The 12,053-nt window shown below is 30.2% G+C and overlaps 1 protein-coding gene across 1 annotated transcript; it reads left to right on the top strand.

The window, feature by feature from the left end:
* The first annotated feature begins 8,133 nt into the window (after positions 1 to 8,133).
* LOC117910796 lies at positions 8,134 to 9,681 on the top strand. The gene has a single exon (XM_034824941.1). It carries the CDS (start codon positions 8,134 to 8,136, stop codon positions 9,679 to 9,681), a length of 1,548 nt encoding a protein of 515 aa, XP_034680832.1.
* Positions 9,682 to 12,053: the final 2,372 nt, after the last annotated feature.

The following is a 12,053-nucleotide window of genomic DNA, read 5'->3' as shown; positions in this document are numbered from 1 at the left end:
TAGTGTCATATTTTTTAATTTTTTATTTTTTATTTTTATTTTTTTTATGTTTTTGAGAATAGAAAATAGTTTTTTATTCTTAAAAAAAAAAAACACAAAAGATGATGCTTTAGATAACATCTTTTAGTTATTTTCAAAATATGAAAAATAATTAAAACTAAAATACTACATACAAAATTTATGTTTAAATTGTATTTTAAAACATAAAAGTGTGGACCCCGCATTTCGGCTCATGCGTTTCCCACTCGATGGTGAGCTTGATTTTTATTTGAAAAATTGATTTTATTGATTAAGAAAAATGACTTGGAGTCGCCACTTATTTTTGTTTTATTTTTAAAAAGGGTAAACAAAATAAGAAAGAAAAACCCTAAGTGTGACTCCTTATTTTGGAAAAGGCGGTCTGCGAAAAAACCGGGTCGGGCTCGGGGATCAGGTTACTTATCGGGAAGGTACGGTACAGACCGTAGCACCCCTTTAAGTCCCTGAAGTCGGGTCTCTACTAATAAAATGAAGCAGTCATGGCAATTGATGAGGGAATCAATGAATACTCAGAGTGATCATGCACATGGGGGAATCAAAACACTCAATAAAGAATCGACCGAAGTGAGAACGAGGCATACCTTGGCATCAATCGATCAATGCGCTATCAAGAAAGAGGGTTAGTACATAGTTAAAAGAATAATCTCATGCATGTCGTAGAGTAGAATCAATTAATCATGTGTGATAATCAAAGCAACCAATCAATCAATCATAAAATCACTTATGTAGGGCCCCCACCAAAGCCCGTTTATTTTGCATGAATTAATGTCACAGATTCCATTATTTTGGAATTATGAAAAATTCATTCATGCTAATTGAAATCAAGAGGAGTAGAAGATCGTTTGAAAACCAGAGCGGAATTAAAACTATTCGAGGGAAAATTAGATTTTTGAAATTTATTTGAAAATTAGAATCTCGAAAATTATTTGAAGATTGGAGTCTTGAAAATTAAATTTAAGAATTGGGATTTCAGATATTAAATTTGAAAGAAATTAGAATTTTGGAAATCGGAAATTAGGTTCAGAAATTGGAATTTTGAAGAATTGTTTAAAATGGGATTTCGAAATAAATAACTAAAATAATAATAATTAAATAGATTAATGAGAATATTGGAATTTTCAGAAATAGAAATTTAATTTGGAAGTCGGAAATTTTAATGAATTGTTTAAAATGGAATTTTAGAATAAATAAATAGAATAAAATAATTAAATAGATTAATGTGAATATTGGAACTTTTCAGAAATAGAAATTTAATTTTGAAGTCGGAAATTTTAATGAATTGTTTAAAATGGAATTTTTAGAATAAGTAAATAGAATAGAATAATTAAATAGATTAATGTGAATATTGAAACTTTTGGAATTAGAAATTAAAATCGGAAGTGGAAATTTTAATGAATTGTTTAAAATGGAATTTTAGAATAAATAGATAAAATAATAATAATAATTAAATAAATTAATGTGAATATTCGAATTTTCAGAAATAGAAATTTAATTTGGAAGTCGGAAAATTTAATGAATTGTTTAAAAATGAAATTTTAGAATAAATAAATAGAATAAAATAATTAAATAGATTAATGTGAATATTGGAACTTTTCAGAAATAGAAATTTAATTTTGAAGTCGGAAATTTTAATGAATTGTTTAAAATGGAATTTTAGAATAAATAAATAGAATAAAATAATTAAATAGATTAATGTGAATATTGAAACTTTTGGAATTAGAAATTAAAATCGGAAGTGGAAATTTTAATGAATTGTTTAAAATGGAATTTTAGAATAAATAGATAAAATAATAATAATAATTAAATAAATTAATGTGAATATTCGAATTTTCAGAAATAGAAATTTAATTTGGAAGTCGGAAAATTTAATGAATTGTTTAAAAATGAAACTTTAGAATAAATAAATAGAATAAAATAATTAAATAGATTAATGTGAATATTGGAACTTTTCAGAAATAGAAATTTAATTCGAAAGTCGGAAATTTTAATGAATTGTTTAAAATGGAATTTTAGAATAAATAAATAGAATAAAATAATTAAATAGATTAATGTGAATATTGAAACTTTTGGAATTAGAAATTAAAATCGGAAGTGGAAATTTTAATGAATTGTTTAAAATGGAATTTTAGAATAAATAGATAAAATAATAATAATAATTAAATAAATTAATGTGAATATTGGAACTTTTGGAATTAGAAATTAAATTCAAAAGTTGGAAAATAGGATTTTAAAATAAATAGATGAATAATAATGATTAAATAAATTGATGCAAATATTGGAATTTTTGGGATTAGAAATTAATGTGAATCTTAGCATTTTTTGGAGTTGGAAATTAAATTCAGAAATCAGAAGTTTTAACAAATTGTTTAAAATAGAGTTCAAAAATAAATAAATAAAATAATAACGATTAAGTAAATTAATGTGAATATTGAAATTTTTGAAATTAGAAATTAAATTCAAAAGTCGGAAAATAGAATTTTAAAATAAATAAATAAATAAATAATAATGATGCAAATATTGGAATTCTTGGAATTATAAATTAATGTGAAATCGGAATTTTGAAGAGTTAAAGATTGAATTTTAAGGATCAACGAATAAATAAATAAATAAAATGAAATAATGATTAAATAAATCAACATGAAAATTGGAATTTTTGAAATTGGAATTGAATTTAGAAAACGGAATTTGAAGAGCTATTTGAAGGTTGGATTTTAAAAATAAACAAATAATTAAGTAAATAAAATAACAATGATTAATTATCTAAAAAAAACTGAAATTTTGAGACTTTTAAATTTGTCATGTGGGATAAGGGGCCATGCACAGGTGCATAAACAAGCCCAAGGGCATTGAGATTACATTATTGGGCTGGGCCCAAAATGAAGAGAGGCTCTTAAAGGTTACTCATGGGCTTGAGCTGCACCATCCAACTTAGGCCCAACTAACACCATCTTCAAGAATACACGGCCCTTCTCCCCGCTCGCACTTTTTACCCTGCCGGTGTGTCCCTTGTCGTGCCTCTCCACGACCTAGATGACTGCAACTGCCACCTCCGGTGCTGCCACGAGCTTCTCTCCCAAGCCCATGACGCCCCTCACCATAACGGATGTTGCGTCCATGAGGCCACTTGCCGTTATGGTGCATGGTGGCTGTGAGGTCCTCCGCCACGGTTGCGGCGTCCATAAAGGCCATTGAACGCATGGAGAGGGGTTGTGATGATGCATTTTCTAGACATAACCTGAGCGGGGTAGCTGGGATGGTAAGGGTGTGGGTATGAGATGAGGGGGTTAGTGAGAGAAATGGGTATTTGAAAGGTGGTCATGCATGATGCTAGAAATGGGTACTAAAAGAGAAGGTAGGATGGGTATGAAGGTTAAAAATGGAAGGGAGGGAAGTGGCCTCGTACATGGGGCTTCATGCATGCATGGTAGAGAATGAACGTTTGGGGGTGGTGAAATGAGGGTAATGGGTTTAATGGCATGGTCACAGGTTTACATAGATTCTTGAGAGGGTGGTAAGATTTGAAGGCTTAAAATAGCCATGCATGCATGCATGTGGGGAATACCCTGCACATTTGGTAAGAGTTTGCTAGGCTAGGATATTAAAAAAAACCAGTTCTTCAAATATCAAACTAATAAAACCTCAAAGTATATCAACCCAACAAGCAGAGCATGAAATCACAGAGAATGGGATATGAGAGATATCAAAATGAAACAGAACAAAAATTCACGGACAATGAGATATAAGAGATATTAAAAATGAAAACATACGGAAAAACCGTAATAACCGCACCTGAAAACCTCCTCTCAACTCGGTGTCTTCCGATGCCGCTCACTATTCTCTCTCTAGAAAACAAAAAAAACTCAGCTATTTTCTCCCTCTCCCTGCTCTGGATGTCTCGCCTCTCTGTTTCTTCTTTTTCCCCCTCAAGCTCCTGCTTTTTGATTTTCAGAGAGAAAATCCAGAGAAGAGACAAAACTCTCCTTTTTCTTTCTTTCTTTTTCCGCTCCCTGCCTTCCCCAGCTGCTGTTCCATCCCTTTACAAACCCCTTTTCCCCCTCTTTCTCCTCCTCTGTCTTTCCGTCTAATCTCGCCGTAAAAAGACCTGCCCATCTCGTCCTATGGCCGCCCTGTTTTTGGCTGCCACCCCAGCTCATTCTCGGGTTCTGAAGCCGAGAGAGAGAAAGCCAAAAAGCAAAAGAAAAAAGGCATAAAATAATAAACTAAAAAAAGAAAAAAAACCTCCTGCCGCTGAGGGGGTCTACAAAAAGGCATGTTAAAAACATATGACATTCCCAAACAAATGTGTATTCTACAAAATATCATAAAACAGTTTTAAAAAATTGTTCTAAAAAACTATATTAAAAAAATTATCAAAACTGGACCTAAATCTTCTTGTTTTTTTTTTTTTTTCATACAATTCTTTGATATGAAATGCAAAAAATACTTTGTTCTTCAACCTCTCATCTCTCATCCTGACTAAACCTTAATCTTATTATATCTTTTTTTTTCCCATTCATTTCCTTTTGTTCTCCTAAAAATTTCTGTTTTTTTTTTTTTTTGGAACACAGAAAAAAAATAAAATTGGGGTGCACGACTAGGTTAATTGCTAAGTGTTGACCAATTATTTTTAATGGTATAATAAAATATGAGAAAGTTATTTTATAACAAATTTTTTTCTTTCCTTAATAAATTGAGGAGCAAATATAGGAACAAGATTACATATTTTTCAAGTTGAATTCATGCTAGGCAAAGAATTTAAAATGAGTCAGACACACTGTTTACTCGGGGAGTTGTTGAGTTGATAATGAATTTATTATTTGACAGGACTTGGACAAACTTAGTCTTCAAGTTGGGTAAATACTTTAAAGCAATTATTTTGGTTGTTTTTGTACTTAAAGAATTATTGAGTTGATAATAAATTTAGTATTTGACAACACTTGGACAAACTTTGGCCATGCACTAAACATGTTGGATCCCCGTGAATGACATGACATGGTCCTTTGCTTCAAATTTCTTTAAAATTATTAGTCTTAAATCTCTTTATTAACTATACTTTTTTATTTACAAGGTTTTTTATTATCACTTTTAATTATTGATTTAAGTAAAATATCATTATTTGATAAATTTTATTTAAAATATTTACACTTCATTTAGACATATTTTTAGCTTTTGTTTTGTTTTTAAAAATAGAAACTTTTATGTAAAAAAATAGATATTCTTATATAAAAAATATAGACTTACATTATGTTTCTAATTTTTTAAAAATAAATTTTAAAATTTAAGGTGAGAAATTTTTTAATATTTCAATTTTTTAATCAATTTAAAAAAACCACTACATTTTTTTATATAAGATTCTAAGACTTCTTATATTTTATATAGAAATTATTGTTATTTTTTATTTTTAAAAATAGAAAATAAAAAATATATCCTTATGGACTCTTAATAATTTATACAACTTAATTGATTATAAACAAATGTATAAATACTAAGCCAAGTAACATTTTCCTTATGAGACATTTAGTACAATAATTTAATTCATGGGTCTATGGTAGATTTCCTTACTAGAATAGTTGATTAATTAAACTAAAGGACAACCTCATTATTGTTGTCGTAATTGTTTTCATCCATTATCTATGATGGTAGTTGCGTTCTCTATAATCTATTTTTGTTTCGAGCATATATAGAATCAAAGATAGAAAGAAATTTAGCAACGTGAGACTCTTTCCATTGCTTTCTTTGAACCTCAATATTAGTAAATAATAGTTGATACACATTAAATTCTTCCCACAACCCTTTAAGGGGTGCAAGCAATGCTAGTGCTCACTCAGAGATTTCTCATTATTCTTTGTCCTAAAAATATCTTCATACAATTAATAAATTCTTGAAATATTTTTTCTTGAAAGTATGTCTCTTTAACTACTCATATTTGCTTTACGGTTTCTAAGAACATGAAATTAACACTAACATAAGGTTTCATATTGTTCGACAACCATGTTATTATCATGATCATCTTGTTGCTACTCATCAAAACTTTCTAGGGAGGAGGATCTTCTATGGGATGTTTTAGTTTTCCCTTTGTCTCAATATACACCATCATGGCTTTAGTTCATAATAAATAATTAGGTCTCTTGAGCTTTCTTGAAGTAATCTGAATATAAACACTATTTCCAAATTTATGATCACTATTGCACTTAAAATCAAAATAATGGAATGTTAGGATACCTTTAGTACTAACACATACATTATAATTGCATCAAAAAAAAATATAACCAATCACATAGGCACTACTAATAGAGAACACTACAGGGAAAAAATGTTGTAGTGAAAAACTATAGCGATACTACAACAAATCACTTTAGCACGATATTGTAACATGACGTTGTAGCTTTTGTTTTAAATGAGTTAGGATTTTGGATCAAACTCGCTTTGATACAATGTTGAATTAGAGAATGAAAAATAGTGTCTTATACATTAGGAAATAGTCTAGAACACACACACAACTAGAATAGTTGGTTAACTAAACAAAAGTACAAATTCATTATGACTATATTATTTTTTTGGGATAATTGATCAAAAGGGACAAAAATCCCTCAATATTGTAAAACTAACCCCTCACTTTTAATAGCCTTCAAAATGACCCAATCTGGACAAAAATACCCCTCAGCTACATCAACTCCTTTTTCCCTCCCATTCTAATTTTATTTTCCTTCATTCACCTCTTTTTTATTCTTTCTTCCACTTTCTCCTTCTTTTTTTCATTTTCCCCTGTTATTCTGTTTCTCTCTTTTCAGTGCATTTCTTCAAGTCTCATGCAGTTTCTCTTCAATTTTCTTCAACTTAAAGCGCTTTAAGTTATGGTTGGATAAACAATGTACGTTTATTTTTATTTTTCCATATTTTTTTCTTTCATGTTTTATTTATTGAATATTTTCAAACATTTAATGAGATGTAGTAAATATTTAAATAAGTTTGAAATTGTTATAATTTTTTTAATATCATTTACATCCATGAAAAAAGGGATTAAAAGAAGGAAACAATCAACTTAAAAAGTGTAGTATGGAGAAACATTGTCCATATGGAAAAATCAAATGATGGTAAGTAATAAAACTTATGGAATTTTATGATGGTTTTGGTATTGTTTGCATATTTGTTCTTTATATAGATATAAATATATGTGTTAATAGGGCTTTGATATAATATATAAAGTTATCTTTTTTAGTTATATACTAAAACCTTATGGATATTAAGTTGAACTTGACATGTGTTAAGTTGAACTTAACGTAAGTTAAGATTGTATATAGTTATTTTATAGTAACATTATATTATTGTTATTTTATTTAATTATACTCAATTTGAGTTGAATCATTTGCAAATTATCCTTGACATTAAATGAATTACAATATAACCAATCTTATAGTAAATAAATATATTTTTATTGTTTAAAATAGTTTAGAGTTACAATGTCTGAATTTATTTAATAACTATATACATTGTATTTCTATAGCATTATTGGTATTATTTGAGGTAGTAAAGATGATTAATAATGTTATTTATTTGTTGTTTATTAAAAAAATAAACATGTGTAATGAAATAATATGTATTTAATAATGAATGAATTTTTTAAAATTAATACCTACTTATTGGTGCTAATGCTATGATGTAACTAAAAAATATTCTAATATTGTTTGTTGATGCCACTAATTGAATTATTTTGTTATTTCAGTGGTTGATGAAGTAGGAATAATGCTTTTATATGAAGGAGAATGGGTACGAGATGGAAATGCTTTCTATTTCGAATGAAGTAAAGGTAAAGGCATTGAGATTCCGAAAACTATATCATATAAAGAGTTATTAAGGGTTGTCCATCATATTCTGAAGCTAGATCCAACAAATTGTTTTCTTTCAATGAAGTATATATTCAATGCCAACATACCCACAAGTCCTATACAACTAATTGATGATGGGGATGTGAAATTCTTTATTGGTTTAAATTGTACAAATGGTAAGCTGCATGTTCCATTGTGCATCACAGCTGAAAAGAGAATTGATAATCACAATTAGAAATCAATTTGCAATTCTTATTCTGAATGTCATATGTCTTATGAGATTGATAAAGAATTGAATGGGGACTCAATGTTGATGCATAAAAGTACACACATTCATTGTGATTCGGTTGAAACTCTTACTGTTGATGGGGAAAATGGACCAAGATTTCAAAATGAGTCACTTGAAGGGTATAAAGTTCATGATTGGAACATGAATAAGACTGCAATTAATGAGGAGAATCATAGGATGAATACTAACCCTACTAATGATAAGCAAGTGACCCAAATTGGCTCATTCAGAACTGGTTCAGCTCAGAGTGCAGAAATCTTGACCATGATTGATACAAATGATGGTTTCATACATGACAATCCCACTATAATTGAAGATGTAGCAAATGAAAGACAAAACATGATGCAACAACCTATAGTTAGTGGAATTAGTGATGACCATCTAGAAGACCACCAACTATACTCAAGTAAGAAAGAATTACAAAGGAAGTTGTATATGATGGCTCTGAAAAGAAAGTTTGAGTTCAAAACAACTAAATCCACTACTAAGTTATTGTTTGTTGAATGTTTTGATAAAGAATGCAAGTGGCGAATTCGTGCTACCAAGTTGGGGATTTCCAATATGTTTCAAATAATGAAATTCTATTCAACACACACTTTTTGGTTAGATATGATGTCTCCTGACAATCGACATGCAAGTAGTTGGTTGATTGGTGAGAGTATAAGACAAACATATCAAGGGGCTGGTTGTGAATTTCAACCAAAAGACATTGTAGCAGACATTCGAAAGCAGTATGGCGTTCAAATCAGTTATGATAAGGCATGGAGAGCCAGAGAACTTGCTCTAGGTTCTATTAGGGGATCACATGAGGAGTCTTATAACACTTTACCATCATATTGCTATGTTTTAGAGCAAAAAAATCCTGGTACCATTACTGATATAGTTACTGATCATGATAATCAATTCAAATACTTTTTTATGTCGATTGGTGCATCTCTTGTTGGGTTTCACACATCAATAAGGCTTGTGGTTGCAGTTGATGGGACATTTTTGAAAGCAAAGTACTTGGGGACTTTATTTATTGCAGCGTGTAAAGATAGCAACAATAAGATATACCCTTTAGCCTTTGGGATTGGTGATTCAAAAAATGATGCCTCATGGGAGTGGTTTTTACAAAAACTGCATGATGCACTTGGACACATTGATGATTTGTTTGTGATATCAGATCGACATGGTAGCGTTGAGAAAGCAATACATAAAGTATTTTCCCATGCGAGGCATGGTGTCTGCACTTATCACGTTGGACAAAATTTGAAGACAAAGTTCAAGAATCCTGCAATTCATAAGTTGTTCCATGATGCTGCCCATGCTTATCGTGTTTCAGAGTTTAATTTTATATTTGGGCAACTAGAGATGATTGACCCAAGAGCAACAAGATATTTGATGGATATAGGAGTTGATCGATGGGCACATTCATATTCTATCGGAAAAAGATATAATATCATGACGACAGGGATCGTTGAAAGCCTTAATGCTATGTTGAAAATGTTAGAGATATTTCGATTTTGCAATTGGTTGAAGAATTGAGAAACTTACTTCAAAAATGGTTTGTGACTCATCAACAACAAGTAATGTCAATGTCAAATGAACTTACCATGTGGGTTGATAGAGAACTTCATTCGAGGTATAATATGTCAGCAACATATCTAGTGGAACCTATCAACTCCAAGGAGTGTAATGTTAACTATGCTGGCATTAGTGCTCAAGTGAATTTAGACACTCGTTCATGCACATGTCGACTATTTGATCTTGATCATATTGCATGTGCACATGCTATTGTTGCTTGTAGATTTTACAATATTTCATGTTACACTTTGTGCTCCAAGTATTTTACTACTAAAGCATTGTTATCTTCATATTCAGAGTGTATTTATCCAATTAGAAATGAAATAGATTGGGTCGTACCTAATCATATTCATGAAAAAGTTATGTTACCACCTAAAATGAGACGCCCAACAGGAAGACCAAGGAAAGTAAGAATTCCTTCTGGTGGAGAGGGCAAGCGCACATCTCGTTGTAGTAGATGTGGTCAATATGGGCATAATCGGAAAACATGCAAACGAATAATCCTTTGATATCATGATAGCTTTGACACTTTATGAACTTACGTGGAATGAAAATTGTAATGGTGAGCTTTTTGTTTTTTTGGTACCCATGTGAACGGAAATGTAAGTTACTTTTTTGTATAAGGTGATAGGATAAGCACATAGATGAATATTGTAATAATGATCCCCTTTTTTTGCATACCCATAGAAATTGAGATATTTGTTAATTTTGTACATATATATTATGATGAGTTATGTATAAAGTATGAATGAAAATTGCATGTTTATTCTCAAACTATGGACTCAACTGTTCTCACGTTTATTGATAAGGAACTTGACAATAGTTAAGTTCAGGTTTTGTCTGAAGACTGTAGACTTAACTACCTTCAAGTTTGTACATAAAACAACTTGACAATGGTTAAGTTCAGGTTTTGTCTAAAGACTATTGACTTAACTGCCTTCAAGTTGGTACATAAAACAACTTGACAATAGTTAAGTTCAAGTTTTGTCTAAAGACTGTGGACTTAACTACCTTCAAGTTTATACATAAAACAACTTGACAATAGTTAAGTTTAGGTTTTGTTTAAAGACTGTGAACTTAACTACCTTCAAGTTTGTACATAAAACAACTTGACAATAGTTAAGTTCAGGTTTTGTCTGAAGACTGTGGACTTAACTACCTTCAAGTTTGTTCATAAAACAACTTGACAATAGTTAAGTTCAGGTTAAAATGGCAATTGTAGACACAACTTTTTATGAGTCTATAGAAGATCAACTTGATACCTGTTAAGTCCAGATTAAATATGTTATTCTGGAATAGACTTCGACTTAATATTTGTCAAGTTTGTTCACAGTTAACTTGATAGTAGTTAAGTTCAGGTGTTCTATTAAGACTATGGACTTAACTACCTTCAAGTTTGTACACATAACAACTTGACAACAGTCAAGTTTAGTTTAAAAGGTCAATTGTATACATAACTATCGAACAACATTCATCAAAATATCTAAGTATATATATCAAGTTGTCCAACTACATTTATCAAAATGTCTAACTACATATATGAAGCTATCCAATTACATATAACAAACCATCCAACTACATTATCAAAATGTGAAATATCAACATGAATTCATTACATAGGCAAGTATTTCATATAAAATAACTATGTTGCCATTTTTTCCTGAAACCAGTCCATTCGAGCACTTGTTAATGACTTTAATGGATGATTGTGCATTAAGTATTCAACATATTTGATAACAAACATGCCACAATCACCACAGCATGGTACACAAATAATCAATGTTAGGGCTATTATTAAGGATTAAGTGTATAAGATATGAATGTAAATTTAAGATTACTTACTCATTTTCCTGTTGAGGAATATCTTGCAGCCGTTCAATTTCCCATTCCTGGTAGTTAACTTTTGTGTCACCATGAAACCCATAATATGCTATTGCATTCAATATATGCGGCAACAATTTGGCTAATGGTTTAATGGCAACTTGCAATCTTGCATTATTATTGATGCCCATCATTGAGTCATATACATATATAATCCTTCGATGAAGGTAGACAACTCCTAATACCCAGTGACTAGCCTGAACATTGATGGGGACATACACAATGTCAACATCAGGCCATTTGACAGAATAAAGAGGTTGCAAACCATTGGCATAATCAATTAGAAAGTCATTCTCTGGTAATTTGAATTGGTTCCATTTCTTGCCGCTTAATCCATCTTGCTTGAGCATTTTGCTACATGGAATAAAGTTAACATACATAAATAAATAACCAAAATCATAAGATTCATTATTACAAAAAATTAAAAATGATAACTAAAATTCAAACTACAC

The sequence above is a fragment of the Vitis riparia genome, unplaced genomic scaffold (assembly GCF_004353265.1).
Source record: "Vitis riparia cultivar Riparia Gloire de Montpellier isolate 1030 unplaced genomic scaffold, EGFV_Vit.rip_1.0 scaffold861_pilon_pilon, whole genome shotgun sequence".
Classification (NCBI taxonomy): domain Eukaryota; kingdom Viridiplantae; phylum Streptophyta; class Magnoliopsida; order Vitales; family Vitaceae; genus Vitis; species Vitis riparia.
Note: the sequence above shows the minus strand (reverse complement) of the source record. Positions and strands in the feature narration are given on the sequence as shown.